This window comes from Manis pentadactyla, chromosome 11, assembly GCF_030020395.1.
Source record: "Manis pentadactyla isolate mManPen7 chromosome 11, mManPen7.hap1, whole genome shotgun sequence".
NCBI lineage: Eukaryota > Metazoa > Chordata > Mammalia > Pholidota > Manidae > Manis > Manis pentadactyla.
Genome location: NC_080029.1, coordinates 8347545 through 8370254, shown reverse-complemented (window position 1 = coordinate 8370254; position 22710 = coordinate 8347545). Strand labels below are relative to the sequence as shown.

Genomic DNA, 22710 nt, shown 5'->3' with positions numbered 1-22710 from the left:
CTGCCTGTGTGAATTTCTTAACATTGCTTTCTTCTCCCCTGTTTTGTACAGTGGTTGTCAGAATAGCTGTTATACCAAACCTGTCTTTGCTTTTTATCTTTATTAAAAAAAAAAAAGGAGAACATACTTTGCAAAGACCTGATTTGTGACGGATTCTGTACTATCGAGAAAATGTGCTAATAAAGACAGGCTCACTTTATCCTTTTTTTATAGGTCAAATTCTGGTTTGATTGCTATATTATATAGAGACTGTTTTGACTACTTTGTTGCATTTGGAGGGTAAAGGGAGTTTTAGTAATGAGCTTTTAAAATAGAGTAGTATTAAAGAAAGACTGAACAATAAAAGTGAATGAGTCATTTAAAATGGTGCTGTAGTAGAAGATTTGTTCTGATTGTTTATATAGATAATATTCTTTTGTGATCATGTAAAAATTTCTTAGGCTTTTTATAATATTTTGCTACATTTTTAATTACTAAAAAACTATGATCCATTCAGTAGACATGTGTCATTACATGTTCAAAAGTAGCTGAACCGCCCATTATTCCTGTTGTTATACTGCAGTCAAATTTCTGTTCATGTGACTTTTTTAATTCAAGTTTCAGAATTTTAAGGTATATATATTATAGTTAAATTTTTGAATCTAGAATATCCTTTTCCAGTTCAGATTTTTCTAAAATGCGTTATTCCTTTTATTTTGTAAGTTTGAACATAATTTTTTCTTAGTTTGCAGTTCCTTGGGTACTTTAGGATCATCATTAGGAACATTGGCAGTTACTACATAGATAATAGTGTATTTGTCCTAGGACTCTAATTGTTTACGTAATAATAGGAATCTAGAGGACCAGTGTATGGGAAGAACTGAGTTTTGATGGGGTTTGGGTTTTGAATTAAGTTAGCTTATACATTTGTATTCCAAGTTTTTGTACATCATCTCATCAATCACATTGATAAATGTATTTTCATGAAATCCTGATAACTCTACAGTAATGCTCTTCTTACTTTGCAGGGAAGAATTTCGCACGATGTGGGTGATTGGGTTAGTGTTTAAAAAAACAGAAAACTCCGAAAATCTCAGTGTTGATCTCACCTATGATATTCAGTCTTTCACAGATACAGGTATATTTGTACTTGGCTGATCAAAATATTTACCTTCATATTTGAATTTGTCTTCTTGTATGCTAGTGATACTCCTAGTAACTGTTAAAAATGAATATTGAACAATGATCATCAAAATAATTGTAATGGTTTTAGATTAGTTATTAGTTTCAGTATAGATGATTTCAACACAGATTTTTTTATGTTGTAGTAAACATAATGTAGAACCATTTTTAATTTATAGTAAACATAAAGTAGAACCATTTTTAATTTGATTTGTCCACAATTTCTTAATGAAATTAGAAGCCACCTAAATATTTGATTATCTAAAAGACTGAGTATGTGTCTGACTATGTAAACATGTGCCCTAGAAATCTGTGAAGCTAAACTTCTTGTGTCTTGAGAACGTTTGTCCTCTATATCAAATATAGTAGACTTGATTGTTAATTCATAGGTGGGGAATAAGTAGAATGATTAGAGCTACATTTCACATTGACCTGTACCCTGAGGTATAAGGTAGTACAATTTAACTGAAGCCAAAGGGTGGATGTAGTTGACAGAAGCTAAGGCTATATGTAGATGTGCAGCTTTTCAAGGGATTAGTGAATATACGTAGGGAAAATGGTGAATGTGCATCTTCTTTAGAGGCTAAATACTTTTTTTCCCCCCAGACATCTCTCCTTTTGCCCCCATTAAGAAAAATTTAGTGTGTGTCATTTTCACCTGTCCCTATTAAGGAGTTTTCTCCTAAGGATATTTCAGATTTAACTTTAAATTTTTTATCTCCTTGGAGGAAAGACAAAAATTGGTATAGTTTGTTAAAGTCAGTATCATTTACTAAACGTAGAAGATAAATAAAAGGACAAGAATATTATGTAGAATATTTCAAAGAGTAATTTTAGTATCTAAATGCTAAGGTACAACGACTAGAAGATGTGAGTAGTCAGGTGTTTGTACTTGTATGTAGAATCACTAGCAGTATTACATCTGTGAGTTCCTGCTGATTACAGGTGTTACCTGTTGTGGTTCATAGACAATCAGTGGCATTGCCTTTGGTGACATGGCAAAAGTTAAAGTTTCAAATAAAATGAAAGGTGATCTCTTATGGTAGTTGCATTCCTGGGAAATTCAGATTAAAGCTAGTTAATGTTTTTATGTAAAATTGAGTTCTTGTTTCAGATCATTGATAAATAAGTTTTTCATCTTTAGAAATGTAGGACCCAGTACAGTTTCCTCATTGTGAGGAACTGTCTGAATCGAAGGATTCTTAGTGTCCCTAGCAATAAACCTTTACCATTGTGACAACAAAAACCCTTGTACAGGCATTTTATGATGCGTCTTGGAGGGTGATAACTTCACCTGTTGAACATCACAGAAGTGTTTTTTTCCCAAGGTAAAAATTCTGATGTCAACTTAAGCTGTTTATGAACTAACAAATCATGTAGAGATACTTGCACTAGAAAATTACTTTTGTATATTGCATCTAAGTTGAACTGTTTATCAAAGATTGTACTAATGAGCCATCAAGACTTTCAAGGAACTTTTAGGTATTTGGGGATGGAAATACTTAATTGTCTCGTATCTTGAAACATTTTAATGGAATACTTTGTGGGCTTTTTCTAATAAAACACGTATTACATGTTCAAAACTCAAATTCTTACCCTCAGTCTCTACCGACTTCTCTTCAGATCTTTTTGATCTCAAGTATTGGCAACTACATACTTGTCGTTCAAGCTAGAAGTCTTGGAGTCCTCCTTGACTCCTGCTTTTTCCATACTTGATATTAATCCATTAAAAAATCCTTTTGCCTCTACTTTCAGAATACATTGAGATTCCTGCTACTAGTTGCTATTTCTACGTCTGTCACCTTAGGCCAAGCTACTTATCACTGCTCTTTTGGATTACTGCCATTTCTGTAATTTACCTGTTCTGCTGTTGCCCACTTACAGCTATTCTCAGTCAGCATCTAAAATGATGCTAAACCAAGTCATGTCTTGACTGCTTTAAAGGGTATAATGACTATCCATCTCACTTGGAAATGAGGTCTAAGTCCTTACTGTGGTTTGCAAGTATTTACCTCATCCTGACTCTGTGATTGTCTCTGACCTCATTTCCTATTGTAAGTTTACAATCCTTTATCCTTGTGTCTTGGGGCCAGAAAAGTAATAAAGTTAGTAAGTAATATTCCAAGGAGTCCTAGAGCTGCATTTGTTAAAGACAATAACATTTCTTGGGGTAATGGATTGGTACTCAAGATAAACAAAGGCAGAGACTAAATAGCCACAAACAGTTAGGTCAGGGTTTGTTGTCAGATGAGTTTTGGTACCAATTTTAGGAAAAACTTTTGTGTTGGGAGCTTCTGGGATTTTAGAATTACATATAAGGGATTAAAGATCTCTACTTTCCTCCCCCTGAGTGGCCTTTTGGTTGTTCCTCAAACATTCCAGGTATGCTGTCCACTCAGGACATACTGCTCTTCCTGGAATGCTGTTCTGCCAGGTACTCTTCTCACTTCCTCACTTTAAGTCTTTAAGTCCACTTAAGTGTCATCTTGGTTTTCAGCCTGAGCTTCCAGTCTTCTTCCCTACTCAGTTTTTCTCCATAGCACTTACTACCATCTAGTATGAAGTATCTTTTGCTTATTTTTTTCCTGTTTATTATATTCTCCCTGCTAGGATGTGAACTCTGTGAAGTTGCTAGTCTCTTATTCTGTGCTATATCCCCAGTGTCTAGAACACTGTGGTATGGTATAGGTACTCAAGAAATATTTGTTGAATGATTGAGTGAATTTTTCCATTTTGGAAATCTGGAACTAAAATATTTTTATTTATTTATTTTCAACATTTTCTTTTGGTTCCTATGACCCTCATCTGAATTATAATAGAAAATATATTATTGTCTTAAAATTTCATCTTGCAGATTCTTGAAAAGGTATATTTAGGTATATTCAAATTAATAAGCTTAATTTGTTTTGCTGCATTTGTTACATACTTAGGCTAAAATGTTGAATTATACTGGTAGCATACAAAGGTACAGTTTTTAAGAAACCCTTTTCTCCATTCTGTCTTAAAGAGTACTATTTAAAGTTATTACTTTAAGAGGTATTACAGTGTAAGAATTAACATACTTTGTGCTTTTATTCATTCATTTTGTACACTTTCTGGTAAAAGGTACTTAGAGTTTGCTTAGGCAATGGATTATTTTAGATCAGAGAAAAGTTTTGACCTGATAATTTTTTAGATGTGCAGTGTTGATGGAAAAAGGATCCCTACTTAGAATAGTGTCTCCTGGGTGAGTTTAACTGCCTTTTTAAAAATGTTTCTATTTCTTGTAACAATTTCCTAATTATGTAGTTTATAGGCAAGCAATAAACAGCAAGATGTTTGAGGTGGACATGAAAATTGCTGCAATGCATGTAAAAAGAAAGCAACTCCATCAACTACTACCTAGTCATGTGCTTCAGAAAAAGAAAAAGGTAAATTTAGTAAGTACTTACCAAAGCATTACTAAATAATGTTCTATGTATCCAGCCTGTCAATACTTCAAAATTTAGACTCAGTTAGTCGTGTTTGAAATAGATCACTGCATTTTAAATATCTGTTACATGAAGCAGATGCATTATGTGAAATCTTGGACCTACTCTGGTAGGTCCAATAACACTGCTTTCAGACATCAGGAAGATTAATGGTGACGCATCATATCCTTTTTTTATCTATACATACATACTTTCTTATATTCTCTTTTCTAAATCTTTTTTTCTTACTCATTTACTATTCCACATCAGTATTTAATTTCCTTTTCTTTAAAAAAGTAAATAATATTTAATTAGGTAATATGTGGATCAAGTAAATTGTGTAACCTTTATGAAAAATGGCTTTATTTTGACAAGAATTACACGTATATATTATTTAAAAACAAAGTCATTGAGTGTAAAGATCACTAACAGAGGTAATCAGAGTTAATATTTTGTAGTATGTTGTTCTGGTGTTAGTGCTTCCTGTTGAATAACTTAACAGTCATGTTTTCCTTACTTGGACTTACAGAGGACATAACTAGAATTGTAGTCCAGAGATAACAGTCACATTTTTACTATAATTGGTTTCAAAAGTAGATGGCTTATTTCCTATAAAGGGAACTTACAAGAGTACAAATAAATGAGCTAGAGTTATATATTAATGTGTTGAGTTAAAAAAGTACAGATGAATATGTACTATTTGGTACTTTTATAAATATAAAAGTTTATGTTTGAGAAATGTAAAACTATTATTTAGGAAAGAATATGAAGTAAAATTTTGTTAGAGAATGGAAACCACTGGTTTCAGGATAATGATTGGTTATCTAGGACTGGGGTTGGGAAGAGAGAAGTGAAGTGAATACACAGAGTGCTTAACATTTTGTTTCTTAAAGCATAGAATATATTATGGTACAGAGCATCTAGGTCAACGGCAAGGACTTTGCAGTAGACCATCTGGTTCAATTTTAGTTGCCATTGCTTCCTAGCTGTGAGACCTGGGCAAGGTGCATAACAAATCCCATGTTCTTGATTTGCCTTATCTCTAAAATCAGGATAATATTTTACCTGCCTCATTAGGTATTTTCTGAGATGAAATTAGTACCTGTGATAGTGGTTTACACTAGCCTGGCACATAGTGAATGTTCATATTTGTTTCTGTTACTATCACCATCATCATTATTCATAAGTGGGAGTTGGTAGAGCTACTTGCCTTTTTGTTTTTGGTCTGAAATGCAATTTTAAAAGCATGTTTCATTTAAAAAATAACATACTACCTTAAAGCCTTTTATGGCTTGACTTGTTCTCTTCTCAACCTAATGCTTTCATGAGTAAACTAGGAGACAACTAAAAGGAAAGACAATTCTTTCCTTGAGCAATTTTTGCTTATGTAATTGTCAAAATATAAATAACATAAAATTTACCATTGGATCAGTTTTTGTTTTTTAACTCAAGTGTCAAGTTAAACATTTGTTTAATGATTTTCCCTTGGTGTTACATTATCAATGGGCTTAAGCAATCAATGCTTAAATGTGTATTTACTACATGTAAAGATACATAACATTTTTGTTTCAGAAGTGAATGTAATTAGATTCTTATGTTCTTTAGTACCTATTTCTATTTTATTAAAGCACCTCTTCGTAACTGACGTAATTAGATTTTTCAAAACCCTTGATTCAGATTTTCTTTTAAAACTCCTGTCTACATGGCAGTACTGATATTTGGAGCAACTAGGGCATAGTTTAAGTACATTTTACTTTGATTCTGTTTTTTAAGGTAGTAGCTATCTAGATATAATTTAGAATATAAAAAGAATCAGTGATCTGAAATTCATTGTTCAGTCCAAAAATTATACTTATCAAATAAAATTTAACTGCAATGTCATCACCAGTAATAGCTACTCTTAACATTTTAGTTTATTTATTTATACACAGATTATTCAGTGCACATGTGTAACTACATATTATTTTTTAAAGTTTTTTGGTGATACCATTTTGTGACCTGCTTCTTATGGTGCTTACTATTGTGACCATCTATCCAAATTACATGACACTATATAATACTAAGTGACTCCTTAGTATTTCTTTGTATGGCTACAGTATCACTGAATTTATCCTCTGTTTGACATCATTTAGATTATTTCTAAGTTGCCAATAATAAAATAACACTTTTCTTGTTTCTGGAAGTAACAGATGGCTAGAAATCTAGTTCTATGAATCTTTTCTTTGGACTCTTTTATTCGTAGCTTTTTTTTAGTTAACTGCTATTTGTACAGCACTGTATCAGTGTTTTTCTGTATTTAATGACACAGTAACCCATAGGTATTGTCTCTTTTATAGAAGAAACAACAGTGGTTATAAAACTTGCCCAAGGTCATGTAGTATGAGATGTGAATTGGACCTAGGTCTAAATGCAAAGTACGGATTTATGTCTTTGTAGTATGTTCTGTCTTTATCTTTTATTGGAAAGTTTTGATAGAATAGTCATGATTTCTTGGCACTGAAGTCTCTTGTGCCAAACGATACAGATACAGAGGTAAGGCAAAAGGAGCTTAACGCTGTTTTTATGTTCAGACCAACTGGTTAAAACCTTCACATTTCACAGATTATCTTCAACAGTGGCCTGTTACCCCACAGATGTTTAATCACCTGATCAGAGTTGAGTATAATTTACTTACCAGACAAATCTTTCTCTGCTGGAGAGTGAGATTGGTAGCATTTTTGCACAGGAAAGATGCTTATTTTGAGTACTAGAAAATTTCTTTCACAACTTCATAAACAAGTGGCATTACTTTCTCCTCCTCTTCCTTCTGTCAAATCTCTTCCTCCCCATTTGTTCAACATTGATTTATGTATACAAGTGGTGTCTTTGTAGTGCTAAATCAAAGATTAGAATACCTTGTCATTTGGGGAAATGGAGCGTGCACCTGCATGTGCGCGTGCACGCCTGCGCACACAGTTACGGGTTTTTGCCAATAATGAAAAATTATTCCCATTAAAATGTTTCTCTATGTAAGTGTACACTGAAGTTAAAAGTGTTCTGAGAAAAAAAAGAAATAATCAAATTGATATTATAATACACTGATTGCAAACATGGAAACTTTAAGTCACTTAAGAAATAAACTTTCTTCACATAGAACCATTCAGTAGTATTTTTAGCTATATTTTAGCTTTCTACATTATAATAATAACTACTTTTGAGTGCTTTGATTTTTAAAAAGCAGGACTAACATTAGGATTTGTATGTGGATATTAAAAATTATATCCACATATTGTTCAGAAAATTATTTCTCCTTTTTTCACAGAATAATTTGCACTATTAAATGTACATTTTATAATTTTGACTTGGAGTTAGAGCAGTAGAAGTCTCTTGCTTTTGAAAAAGGCTTGTTTATTTACATATAGTTAGGAGTAGGACTAAATTGTACTTGATAACTTTTTGAAATTACACAATTTTATGTTCATTGTAGATTAATTAAAAATCTGTAAACAAAAAATTACTTCTAATCCCATTACCTAGAGATATTCATTGCTAGTGTCCCGCATGTTTATTGTTAAAGGACTTTTTTTCTAATATGTATATGTATATATTTATAGTCCTCCGATGTGACATCCATGTGTTCTTATATACTTTGTAGTTTGCAATGTGTCTTACATTCAGTGTGCATATTTAATGTAGCATTTCTTTTTTGTCTTTCCCCACAGAAGAACTATAGTTAAGTTGAAGTCAGGAAGTATGTGTGTCCCAAATCTTTTCATTTTATAGTCAGCAAGACTCTTCCGATTTTCATAAATTTATTGATTTGTGCTTTTTAGTAGAAATTATCAGTTAAGTGAAGATGTTTATGTTTCAAAGGTCTGGTTAAAATAAAGATATATCTGATCGAATATTTTATTAATTGCAGCATTCAGCAGAAGGTGTCAGATTGACACCTCTGAATGATAGCAGCCTTGACCTCTCTATGGACAGTGATAACAGCATGTCTGTGCCTTCACCTACGAGTGCTATGAAGACCAGTCCACTGAACAATTCTGGCAGCTCTCAGGGGTAAGGAAAAAGGGAACAGAAGTGGAGTGGCTGTTTACTAAATATACTAGATATATTCTCTTGTTGCTAAAGTCATCTATTTAGAATATTATTTTTGTTTTATCTTCTGATTTTTAAAAAGAGCAATTTACTAGTTTTGGGAAGTAAGTTTTATCTTTGATTTACTGTGTCATACTTGTATTCCATTTTTGGAACAGGTATGTAATAATTCAGAGAGGAGTGAGTATTAGTGCCAATTCCTCTCCAATTTTCTATACAGACAGTTCCTGGCTTATTATGGTTCAGCTTATGATTTTTCAGCTTTTACATTGGTGAAAAAGCAATTCTTACGGAGTATGAACTGTACTTCAAATTTTGAATTTTGATCTTTTCCTTGGCTAGCGATGTGCACTGTGATACTCGCCCTCATGCTGAGCAGCAGCAGTCAGCTTCTCCATCAGGAGGGCAACAGCTGGTAAACAGCTACTCCAAATGGGAGGATTTCATTCTTTTTATGGCTCAGTAGTAGTCCATTGGGTGGGTATATGTACCTTACCGTTTTTATTCATTCATCCATTGATGGACACAGTGTGCTTCCCTTTCTTGGCTATTGTAAATAATGCCGTAATAAACGTAGGAGTGCATATATCTTTTCAAAGTAGTCACTTTGTTTTCTTCAGATAAATTCTCAGAAGTAGCATTAAGGCATTGTATTGGTATTTCTATTTCTTTGAGAAACCTCCATACTGTTTTTCATAGTGACTGCAACAATTTGCAGCCCCACCAGCTGTGTGTGTACAAGGGTTCCCTTTCCTCCATAGCCTTGCCAACACTTGTTATTGCTTGTCTTGTTTATAATAGCTGCTCTGGTGTGAGGTGGTATCTCATTGTGGTTTTGATTTGTGTATCTCTGATGATTTATGATGTTGAACATCTTTTCATACATCTGTTGACCATTGTAGCTCTGGGAGAAGGGGGTTCCCTGCCTGGGGCAAGTTCCTGTGAATCAGATCAGATGAGACTGAAGGAAGACAAGAAAAAGGGATTGGAAATGAAAGGGTTTTTATTCTCATGGCTGTTTCTCTCCATGCGGTGCTCTGCTCCAAACCGGGGCTGCTCGGCTCTCTACCTCTCGGTGCGCCTCATCTCCTCTCGCTCAGCTGTGCTACCAGTCTCTCTCAGGCTGCCCTGCACTCATCTCCCTGTCGCCCCTTGCCCCAGGAGGAACTCCATGGGCGGGTCGCTGGAGGTTACCTGACCAATTACACACCAGGAATGGAGGGGAGGAAAGAATAGCTGCTACTCTCCACCTCTTACCCCGGACAGGCAACCCCATGCTCAGCAGCTCTGCCACCGGTAAACATCACATTAATGTGCCAACGGGCTCTTATATGTATATACAGTGGGTACTATCAAGGCCCGGCAAGAATCCTGTTTAGAAAGCTCCATTTACCCAACAACCATCTTTATGTTTTCTTTGGGAAAATGTCTATTCATGTCCTCTGCCCATTTTTTAATCAGGTTATTTGTTTTTCTGGTGTTGAGTCATACGAGTTTTTTGTATATTTTGGATATTAGCTCCTTATTGTATATATCATTTGCAAATATTTTCTCCCATTCAGTAGGTTGCTTTTTCATTTTAATAGTTTCCTTTACTGTGCAGAAGCTTTTTAGTTTGATACAGTTCCTTCTTGTTTATTTTTGCTTTTGTTTTCCTTGCCTGGGGAGACATATCCAGAAAAAAATTACTGTTGACAATGTTGAAGAGTTCACTGCCTATGTTTTCTTCTAGGATTTTTATGGTTTCAGGTCTTACATTTAAGTCTTTAATCCATTGTGAGTTTATTTTTATGTATGCTGTAAGTGAAACAGTTTCATTGTTTCACATGTGATGTCCAGTTTTCCCAGCATAATTTATTGAAGAGACTTTCTTTTCTCCATTGTTTATTCTTGCCTTCTTTATCATATATTAAATGATTGTATAAGCATGGGTTTATTTCTGGGCTGTCTAGTCTGTCCCATTGATCTCTGTGTCTATTTTTGTGTTAGTACATACTATTCTGATTACTGCAGTTTTGTAGTATAGTTTGAAGTGGGGGCACATGATATCTACAACTTTGTTCTTAAGATTACTTTGGTTATTCAGGGTCTTTTGTGGTTCCATACAAATTTTAGATTATTTTCTATAGTTGTGCACAATGCAGTTGGTATTTTAAGAGGGATTGTATTGAATCTATAGATTACTTTGGGTAGTATGGACATTTTAGCAATATTCTTCCTATCCAAGAACATGGAATAGCTTTCCATTTGTTTATCCCATTTTCAGTCTTTCATCATTGTCTTACAGTTTTCAGAGTACAGGTCTTTCACCTCCTTGGTTAGGTTTATTCCTAGCTATTTTATTCTTTTTGATACATTTGTAAGTGGGATTATGTTTTAAATTTCTCTTTCTGCTGGTTTGTTATTTGTATATAAAAATACAACCAATTTCTTTATGTTGATTTTGTATCCTGTGTCTTTACTGGGTTTATCTAATAATCTCAGTATTTTTTTGGTTGTGTTTTTTAGGGTTTTCTGTGTATACAGCATCATGTCATTTGTAAGTAGTGACAATTTTACTTTTTACTTACCAATTTAGATGCCCTTCATTTCTTCTTCTTGTCTGATTAGTGTGGCTGGACTTCCAGTACTATGTTGAATAAAAGTGGTAAGAGTGTGGGCATCTTTGTCTTGTTGTTGATCTTAGAAGAAAAGCTTTCAGTTTTTCACCATTGATCATGATGTTAGCTGTGGTTTCTCGTATATGGTCTTTATTATGTTGAGATGTGTTTTTCCTCTTTGCCCATTTGGTTGAGTATTTTTATGAGTGAATGCTGAATTTTGTCAAATGCTTTTTTAACATCTATTGAGATTGATGATCATATGTTTTTTATCCTTCCTTTTGTTAATATGATTTATTTATCACATTGATTTGCCAATATTGAACCATCATTGCATTCCTAGAATAAGTCTTATTTGGTCATGGTGAATGATCTGTTTAATGTATTTTTGAATTTAGTTTGCTAATATTTTGTTGATTTTTGCATCTGTGTTCATGAGGCATATTGGTCTATAATTTTCTTTTTTTATAGTTTGTTTTGATATCAAGGTGATGCTGGCTTTGTAGAATGGATTTGGAAACTTTACTCTTTTTGGGATAGTTTGAGAAATAGGTATTAATTCTCCTTTAAATGTTTGGTGGAATTCTCCTGTGAAGTCATCTGGTTCTGGTCTTTTGTTTGTTGGGAATTTATTGATTACATTCAGTTCCTTTACTAGTAATTGGTCTGTTCAGATTTTCTGTATCTTCCTGGTTCAGTATTGGAAGATTGCATGTTTCTAGGAATTTTTATCTGTTTCCTGTAGGTTGTCCAATTTGTTGGCATATGATGCTTCATAGTAGTCTTGTATAAATATTTGTAGTTCTGTGGTGTTAGTTGCAAGTTTTCCTTCATTTCTGAAGTCTTTTTTTATTTGAATCCTATCTCTCTTTTTCTTGATGAGTCTAGCTTTACAGGTTTATCAGTTTTATCTTTCCAGAGATTCAGCTTAGTTTCACTGATCTTTTGTATTTTTTTAGTCTCAATTTCATCTGTGCCCACTCTGCTCTTTATTATTCCCTTCCTTCTACTAACTTTGGCCTTATTTGTTCTTTTGTAGTAAGGTTAGATTGTTTTGATATTTTTCTTGTTTCTTGAGGGAGGCCTGTATCACTATAAACTTTCCTCTTAGAACTGCTGTTGCTGGGCCCCAAAGATTTTGAACCATTGCTTTTGTATTTTCATTATTCTCCAAGTATTTTGTGATTTTCTTTTTGATTTCCTTGATCCATTGGTTCATAGCATACTTTTTAGCCTCCCTGTGGCTATGTTTTTTTTTTTTTTCTCCAAGTTTTTCCCTTATAATTGTGTTCCAGTTTCATACTGTTGTGGTCAGAAAAGATGTGTGGTATGATTTCAGTCTTTTAAAATTTATCAAGATTTGTTTTGTGGCCTAACATTATCCTGGAGAATGTTTATGTGCACTTGAAAAGAGTGTGTATTCTGCTGTTTTTAGATGTAGTGTTCTGTGTATATCTAATAAGTGCATTTACTGTAGCATGTGGTTCAAAGCCACAGTTTTCTTATTCATTTTCTGTCTGAATGATCTATCCATTGATGTAAGTGGGGTGATTAAAGGCCCCTACTGCTATTGTATGGCTATCAATTTCTCCCTTTATGTCTGTTAATACTTGCTGTATATATTTATAAGCTTCTCTGTTGGGTGCATAGTTACTTAAAGTTATCTTCTTGTTGAATTGAGCCCTTAATCATATAATCCTCTTCTTTGTTTCTTGTTACAGTCTTGTTTTTAAAGTCTGTTTTATTTCATAAAAGTACTGCTACCCCAGCTTTTTTTTTTTTTTTTTCATTTCTATTTGCATGAAATCTCTTTTTCCATCCCTTCAGTTTCAATCTGTGTTTTTAGATCTGGAGTATCTTGAAGGCAGCATGTAGATGGGTCCTGTTTTTTATTCCATCACCCTATGTCTTTTGATTGGAGCATTTAGTCCATTTATATTTAAAGTAATTATTAATAGGTCCCATAGTTATTATAATTTTGTTAAATATTTCCTCATTTTTTTTGTTCCTCTCTGACCCTTCTCTTACTCTCTTCCCTTTTGCATGATGATTTTTTTTTAGTGTCATGATATTCCTTCCTCTTTTATTAATTTTTGTTTGTCTATTGTATAGATTTTTGGTTTGTGGTTACTGTGGGGTTTGTATGTTAGGACCTACCTACACATTAACAGTCTGTTAAATTGATGGTTGCTTTAGTTTGAATACATTCTAACAGCACTGCATTTTTTATATACCCTCTCCCCATTTTATATATATATATATATATATGACTTATATACATCTTTTAATTGAGTGGTTCCCTTAAACTAATTTTTAAGAGTCATTGATTTTCTTCTTTTGTATTTTAACCTTTATAGTGGCTTTTCAGTGATTGATCTACTACCTTTGCTGTGTATTTACTTTTACCAGTGAAAATTTTTTCTTTTCATAATTTTTTTCATCCAGTTATAGCCTTAAAGAAGTACCTTTAGCATTTCTTGTAAGGGTGGTTCAGTCATTGCAAACTCCTTTAACTTACGTTTATCTGAAAGCTCTTTATCTGTCCTTCAGTTCTGAAGGATAACTTTTCTGGGTAGAATATTCTTGGCTGTAGGTTTTTTCTCTTTCATTCCCTTCTGGCCTGTAGAGTTTCTGCTGAAAAGTCAGCTGATAGCCTAGTGGGGTTTCTCTAATTCATAACTCATTGTTTTTCCCTTGAAGCTTTTTAAGATTCTCTATTTTTCTTTGATTTTTGACATAAATTATTATGTGTCTTGTTGTGGACCTTTTTGGGTTCATCTTTTTTGGTGCTCTTTATGATTCCTGGACCGGGATGTCTGTTTCCTTCTCCAGGTTAGGGAATTTTCTGCTGTTATTTTTTCAAAAAAGTTTTCAAGAAGCAGACATTTTAGGGAGAATTTTGTGATTTGTATAAAAAGCCTTTATGTACTTTGAGTTTATACTTATGTATGTAAAATAGGTATACATAGTAAGTGATTTTAGAAATGTATTAGTTTCTTCAAATATCTGTGAATAAAAACTCTGAAATTTAACTTTATGATTGTGTATATGCTTAACAGATACTGAGTATTCATTATGTACCAGTCACTTTGCTAGGTATTTCAGATTTCCTCCTGCATCTGTGGTGGTTCTCTTGTCAACTCTCCTTTTCTGTTTAATCATTAGATGTTTGTAACCTTGAGGGATCTCTCCTCAGTTTTTTATTTCATCTTTGTATTCTCTCTAGAGGTGCAGTATCACATCCTCTGTTGACTTCATTTATTTTTATTTAGTACCAATGAGCTCAAAAGCTTTAATAAGCTGACTGCATGCAAATGTCACGGAGGCACCAAAAACCTAAGTTCTCTAGTGTTACCTACCCTTTCATGGTATCATCTTTCAGCAGTTGGAGTGTGAGCTGTAGCTGAGAGGGAGAGTAAATACAGAGAACTTTTTGCTTTTATTTTTCTTCTAGGAGGTAATAAAAATGAGATTGGAGTACTAAAGTAAAGGATTTGTTTGAGACATAATAGTTGAAGGAATAGAATAAGGAAGGGTGATTTGAATTTCCTGGGATGATGGGAGGGAGTGGGAATCAGAACATAGAAGTGGGGATTGGGCTTTGAGAGCCTGTGTTGTTTACCTGGGCCACTGGTTGGGCTGTTAGGGTTTTATGAACCCTTAGAGTTTGTATGCGGGAGCTTTCCGTTTCTCAGACCATTTACTTGTTTATAGCTTTTGGTAGGATTTTCTTATATACCAAGTAAGTTAAGTCTGTTACCCTGAAACAGAGAAGGACAGATTTTTTAGAACTGTTCTGTGTAATATGGTAGTCACTAGTCACATATGACAGTTAATATTAAATAAAATTAAATATTCAGTTTCTCACTAGCCATATTTTAAGTGCAGAGTAGTTGTGTACACTAGCTACCATACTGGATAGTGCATATGTAGAACATTGTTACAGAAAGTTCAGTCGGACAGCACTGCCTTGAAATGTTTGTGTGCTTTGGATTAGTTAATTTTATCAAATCCAGTTACTGATTTATACAAATGAAAAGTAAAATTGAATCATATAGTTTAGAAGATAACTTCTGCAGATAATAAATTTTGTCACTGAATTTTAGTTTGTATTTCTCTCTTTGCTGTTTTCCTTTTTTCTTTTTCTTTTTTTTTTTTGTTTTTTTTTAGCAGAAACAGTCCTGCTCCAGCTGTAACAGCAGCATCTGTGACCAACATACAGGCTACTGAAGTTTCTGTGCCACAAGTAAATTCCAGCGAAAGCTCAGGGGGTAAGGAGATTAATTTTGACAGGCTTGAGAATACTTACATTTGGTTCGTGTCTTCATTTTGAAAGATGGCTTTATTTGTTGATTAAATAGTTTGAGTTCAGTTTTCTAATGCCATTTTATTTGCATGTAAAATTATCAATGAAATCATATTCAGAAACATAAAGCTTTATTTATAACTTGATGTTGGTATGATTTAATTTTTATGTACTCATACACTTCCTACTTAGGTACATCGAGTGAAAGCATTCCTCAAACTGCCACACAACCAGCCATTTCACCACCACCAAAGCCTACGGTCTCCAGAGTTGCTTCTTCAACACGTCTGGTAAACCCACCACCTAGACCTTCAGGAAATGCAACAACAAAAGTACCTAATCCTGTAGCAGGAGTCAAGAGGACATCCTCACCCCATAAAGAAGAGAGCCCCAAGAAAACCAAAACAGAAGAGGTATCTATATATTAGTTGGCCATGGGAATGCCATCTTGCCTGTTTTAAAATCCAGTGGAAGAAAACCTTTGAGTCAGAATTGAGAAGCAGCAAGAAGGAAAGCTTTTTGAGAATTTTTAGATAGTGCTTTAGAGCCATAGTTTCTCTTCACCTTTTCTATTCTTCTCAGTAACTACCTCTTTGTACAGCTTTGTCTCTCACTTAAGCTTCTATATAGCATTTCTGGTGTGTAACACAATTTAGCATGGACTTACATATTATCTTAATTTTAACTATGTCTTTTGTGCGTACTGATCCTTTGATAGCCCTTTTGGGCACAGTTCTGTAATCCACATGGAGTTTTGGAGCTTCTACAGTACGTATACTTGGTATCATGGGGTCACTGAATATGGGAGGTTCTCAGGGAATTCTTAATTGAATGACCAGAGTTGCAAAATCAGACTTATTTGGGGACCACACGTGTGGTTATTTCCTTCAATCCTTTAGGAAATAGTCTCAGAATACTTTCACTTTTTATAGTGACTGGTTTACCTTGTCAAAGTCTCAGTTCTAGGAAAATTATTAAAAGTGTACATTGATTTTGGTGTGTGTGTTAGTATAGAAGTGGCTTTGTTACACAATTTCATTGCTCCTTGGAGTCATTCTCATTTTGTTTTCTTGTTAGTGAGACATTCACCATTGTTCCACTGATGACAGTCCAAAGACAATAATTTAGTTAGAATTTTTGGCTGATAATTTGCTATTTAAGAGCTTACTCATTACATCAAAGTTTCTTTTAGAATGGGGGGAAAAAATCTAGATTTCTCATGAGGTGTTTTGATCTGTGGTAGTGAAAAATTATTATCTCTAATTTATAAGAGTCCTGTTCCTAGCTTATTCTGAAGGCTTTTGTTTTTTGACTTCTTTTGAAATAGTCATTATTAACTAAATACTTGATGAATTTTGTCACTGATGATGCTAAATGAGAATGAAAAATAGGTATAGTATACCATATTTTGCAATGTGTATTTTGAAAACCATTTGTGTTAGTTACCTTTTAGGCAGTGATTTTCAGTCTCAGTTGTACAGAATTGCTTTTTCACTTTTTTGTTTTTAATACAGATCTTGAAGCCTCCTCTAGATACACTGAATCAGAGTCTCCAGAACTTAGGCCTGGGAATATTTTATTAAATGCCCCAGTGTTTCGTGATTGTGTTGTACAGCAACCTAAAAATCTATTAGTTTTGGTGTCATTCCACATTTGCTCTATTGATACTTGTTTGGGGTTATCAGAGCATTTTAGAATTCACATTTCTTTCTACCTGAGTAAATTATATGAAAGCATAACTCTAGATCCCTATTCAATCTGTTTCCTTACTGTTAATAGCTTAATTCCTTAATAATGATTCCCTGAGAGCTCCAACTAAATGTGTGCCAGCTCAATATTTGTCATTTCATTTGTACTTACTTTGGTAGGAAACATTCATATTTCCTGTCTAGTTTAGAGGGGCAACAGTAATACAGAAAATTTACAGTATACATTCAAGTAAAGAGAATCATTTCATGTACCCATGTACTCATCATGCAGCTTCAGGGATAATGAACTCAGCCAGTCCCTATACCCTTAATTCTTTTAGCCTCTTTCATTTCAATTATTTAGATGCAAAATCCAGATACATCATTTCATTAGTATTTTTTAAATCCTATGTCTAAAAGATAAGGATAATAAAAAAGAAATAAACTTTGAATTATAAAAAACAAAAGTATAAAAGAAACTTAACCCACTTATAGAAATCAACAGCAGTTATTAATATCAAATATCTAGTGAGTGCTCAAATGTTCCTGATTGTGTCATTGATTTTTTACAAAAATAGTCTTTATTTGTTTAATTCTGTGACACCCCTGTATAGCAATTGATGGCTCATTAAATATCCTTTAAAATACAGGTTTATGCTCCTTTTTTTCTTAAAGTATTTTGTTCTGTGTTTTCTCACAGTCTAGGTTTTGCTTATGGCAGCTCCATGAAATTGACTAACAAAAATAGAATTTTTAAGATATGGAAGGTATCTTAGGATCTTAGGTTATCTCATAGGCTAATCTCATTTCCCAGAAGAGGAACTTGAGGTCCAGGGGCTTTCCCATTTATAAGCTACTTAAAGCCTGAGCCATGATTCGAACCCAGCCTAAAATCTCATGGTGCTAAAGTTGAAGGAGATTGTTATTAATATCGTAATTTTGAAGCTCTACTAAACTGGGTCTTTTATTCTCTGTTAATGAGTACTTGTTATTAGAAATTTTATCGAACCAGAAAGAAACACTGGTCCTACTGAATAATACATTAACATGTATGTTGATAGGAGGGTTTTAAGTATTGGCAGGTAGTTTATTTCTGTTTAATTTGCATCGCATTCTAAAGCTTTTCAAATACATATAAATGGTAGGAATGTATGATAAAAATAGAAGAAAGTTTACCCTATCCACCTGGGTTATGTGGCTAAATGAATATATATGTAAAAAACTTTCCATGGAAAATTTCAAACATTTACAAAATTATAATGAACAGTAATGTTTGCATCATTGAGCTTCAGCTGTTAATAACTCATAGCTGGCCTTGTTTCATCTACACGTCTACTCCCTTTGTTATGAAGCAAATCTCAGATATGTTGTTTCAACCATAAATACTTCAGTGTGTATCGAAAAATAAGGACTTCAAAAAAACGTAACTACTGTAGGTTATCACCATATATATATATATATATATGCATATATATATATCTTTTTTTGGGGTGTGTGTATATATTTACTGATACAATAATTCTTTAGTGTCACATGTCTAGTCAGTGTTGAAATTGGTCCAGTTGTGACTTAAATCACTATTTCTTAAGTTTGCATGTTTAAATCCTTACTGAAGTTGATTGATATTGCTGTTAAATCTCAACTACTCTATGCATTAGCTTGTGGTTCCTATGTCTTGCTTGAAACTACATTTTAAGTTAAATTTCAGTTCTATGAAGTAAATTAGAGAAATTGGTGTTACAATTGTTTTTCTTAAAGTGTTTATTTCAAGTCACTGCAGGAATGGGAAAGTACAGCCATTCTTGGCTTCCTGTTTCCTCTCTTCATCAAATATGAGTTGTTATTGAATAGAATTTTAATAAATTAAAAAATTAAGACCTGAGGAAAGCATTTCTTAAACCTATTCTTCCCAATGTTAGTAGGTCTTAACTAAAGCAGAGTAATTCTGTTTCGGTAAGTTAAGAGAAGCACTTCTCAGAAACTTCTATGTGCTAATGTGTGTGTCACTCTCCCAGAATAGGGGCGATAGTATTCCAAGTTCCTAAATAGTTTATCAAGTGATTCTTTTTTTTTCCTTCCTTACAAAAAAATATTTTATGAACTTAGTGTTTTGTGGGATGTGGTTTAGGTGGTATTAATCAACAATAACGGTTTTCTTCATATTCTAATTTTGTTAGATACTGAAGCCAGATTGAATTCGTTAACATGAAAACAAAATTTTCTTAAGTGAGCCCAGTAATCTATTTTAAGGCCAAAATTGATTTTACAGGTTAAATTATTTTATAATTTAAAAAATTTTTGTAAATTAAAGCATTGATTGGCAAATAATCTAAATTTTTCATTTGAGAGAATAAAGCTTTTTTTTTTAAAAACAGGATGAAACAAGCGAAGATGCTAACTGTCTTGCTTTGAGTGGACATGATAAAACAGAAACAAAGGTATACTAATTTAGCCTTGGAATCAATATAATTAAGAGTACAGAAGATACAATAGAAATGTCTCTAGAATATTATACTGTATTTTGTTCTACAGGTTTTAGGTTGTTTTCAGTATTGTTTTTAGAGAGGTATTTGTCCCTTTTTAATGTTAATTTATAGTGCTGAAATTGAACTCAAATATTTGACGTCCTACTTAATGTAAGGTGATCTGGGTGGACACTGAATGGGATAGAGTGATGAGTGAGACATACTCCATAATTTTAAAGGATCTTAAAATTAAGTAGAAAAGATAAAGAGGTAGAAATTATTAATTACCTTATCAAAGAAAATCAGATTAATTGAGGGTGGTGAGGGACAAGGGCATGAGATGGCTATTCTGACTGCAGAAAAAAGGTCTCAAAGAGGATGACGTAGTACTTGAGGTGGTCCTTGAAGAGTTCATAAGGTTGTCAGTCCAAGATGAAAAGGTCATGTCACTGTTGGGATGAGAATATGCTGTGTTTATTAGGGAACCAGATTTTGGCAGAAGATTCTGGGTAGAATTCAGGGTACATGAGGCTTGAGACAAGGTAGGCAGGGTGGGAGAAATAGGCTTAGTCACACCATATTAGATCTTAAATGTCATTTTTTTCAGAAACTGAGATGTACTGGAGGCTTTCAACTTTTTCCTCCTTATTGTAGAAAAATTGGAAATTCAGATTCCCATGCCATTGATATTTTCCTTGATGTATGTTATGATACTATAATATAGATTTTATATACTTTATAATATATATTTTATAATATTTCCATGATATTAATATATTTCCATAATGTTGAGGAATTCATTTGCTATTTTAGCAAGTATTTTTTGGTGTCTTTGTAGATTTTGAATGAATGCATGCATACCAGTGCCTTTTGCCAATTGTTCCTGTCATTATATAATCTACAAAATGTTACATTAATAGCTGCATAGAATACTGTCTTAAGACTGTTCCCATAATTTATTCAACCAGTTCCCTATTGTTAGCAGTTGTTTCTGTTAAACAAAGAAACTGATCTTTCGTACTGTAGTATTGACCATAAAATACCTGCCATCTATTTATGTTTATTTCGTTAGGATAAATTAATGGAAAGAGAAGTTAACGAGGCAATAGTGTGCTTACTTTTAAAACTTGGTATGTATGTATTGCCAAGTTTGCTTCAGAAAGGCTGCACTTCATTTCTGCCTCTTATTGCCCTTTTCAGTTTCATAAGAGAAAATTGGTATTTTATGGTTTTTGATACTGTATATATTATATAAAAACTCAGATTTTTGTTTTTCCTTTGTTATGTATATATTGTTTTCTATTGTGCAATGCTTTTAGAAAAGTTTAGAATAGTGGTTGATGTGTATTTTCTGATTATCCTTAGAGTAGATTCAGTGTGTTAATTATTGAGGAGGGGAAGAGAAACAAAGGAAGAATGTTTTAGAGACATTTTCTACTTTGAACCAGAAATGGGGGTGGGAGCAATTTTTGTGCTTTTAGATAATTTTATTGAATAGTTTTATTTTTTTCTTCTCATAGCCAAGAGCTTGAGTTTATATTCTGTTAATTATTGTCTGGGCAACATTTTATAATGTGCCTGTGCTTTCCTTTAATTATTGTTTGCTTAAAATGTCCAAGTTGGAGCTAGTTGGAAAGTTATGAGATATTTTGTCCATGCCTTATAAGACTGAAGTAGGCAAATAAAATTTATGTGTATCTTAAATGGTGAAATAACCTACAGTGAGGCTTAATGAATCATTAATGTAGTCACATCTCTCTCTTGATCCCTCCTGTCTTCCAATTTGTCCTCTTTATTAGCCACCAAACCCAGTTATGTTCTTTTATTCTTTTTTAAGTCTGTTTCCTCCCCCATCCTCTTTGTCTCACAGGAACAACTTGATACAGAGACAAGTACAACTCAATCAGAAACTATTCAGACAGCGGCTTCTCTGTTGGCCTCTCAGGTACTAAGTGCAAAAAGCAAGGAGAGTTTTATAAATGTTGTTAAGATTAGTGTGGTATAATGAATTAAAATGAGCATATACAGAAGACTGTTAAAATTATTTTTATTGAAAGTAATTATTTACTAGCCTGTAAATGTATTTATTATAGTTTAAAGGTAGAGCACTAGATTTGGTGGAAACCATTCTTTTACACTGTCAAGATGTTAACTCATCCCCTTATATATTATTTGATATTGCAAATCGTTTAAATCCTCACTAGTCACAATATGCCATGAGGTTTTATTTATATAGGTCAAAAGTGAAAAACAATGATAACGAAAAACATTTTTAATGGATTTTTTTACAAGGTTATTATGATCTTTTTACATTTAAATGTGTTTCTGCCTCACTTTTCACTTCTGATTTTCAGTTATTAATTTAATATAGCCCATACTTTAAAATTATTTTTTCATTTGTCCTAGAAATTCTACTTGTGACAGTCCTTGCATATAGTAGTCACCTGGAATCTTTTTTTAAATTGACTTGTGAACCTTCATTTTCTTTGTGAAATGATTGTTTTCTTGAATCCTTTTAAATTGAATACACTCTGCAAAGTCCAGGTCAAACTCTGACACAAAGTAAATATTTTACTTAAGTTGATGTTAAACTGCTTAACCTCTACAACCTGAGGTAACACCTGTTACATAGTGGTGTTGCTGAACTGATAAAACAGTACTTGCTGCTTTGTAGTTCAGAGTTATTTTAATGTGATAATTTTAAAATGTGTTTTTGCTAGCAATTAACCAAGGCCCCCAAAGATAAAAATATTATGTTTATTTTCTGGAATGTCTTGTATTTACATAACCTTAAATAAAATTTTTGGGAGAGGGAGGGAAGTAAAAACATTAGGGAATGTGCTTGATACTGATGTATACACAAACTTACTTATCAAACTTCAGCTGTCCTGTGATTGTGGCTGCATGTCTTTTGGTTTTCCTGATTACTCTCCAGGGATCCGCTCTCATAGTTTATCT

General features: G+C 33.2%; 1 protein-coding gene across 2 annotated transcripts in view; it reads left to right on the top strand.

Annotated features, from left to right (window-relative positions):
* PAPOLA (poly(A) polymerase alpha) overlaps positions 1 to 22710 on the top strand; it is a 74287-nt gene that overhangs the window by 48358 nt on the left and 3219 nt on the right. Inside the window, exons 15-21 of one of the 2 annotated variants that reach the window (XM_036882354.2) lie at positions 1008 to 1117; positions 4450 to 4571; positions 8512 to 8654; positions 15467 to 15564; positions 15792 to 16012; positions 19663 to 19725; positions 21623 to 21697. In XM_036882354.2, coding sequence (XP_036738249.1) covers positions 1008 to 1117; positions 4450 to 4571; positions 8512 to 8654; positions 15467 to 15564; positions 15792 to 16012; positions 19663 to 19725; positions 21623 to 21697 — 832 coding nt within the window. Of the gene's footprint in view, positions 1 to 1007; positions 1118 to 4449; positions 4572 to 8511; positions 8655 to 15463; positions 15565 to 15791; positions 16013 to 19662; positions 19726 to 21622; positions 21698 to 22710 lie in introns of both variants that reach the window. The other variant, XM_036882353.2, reaches the window with a different exon arrangement.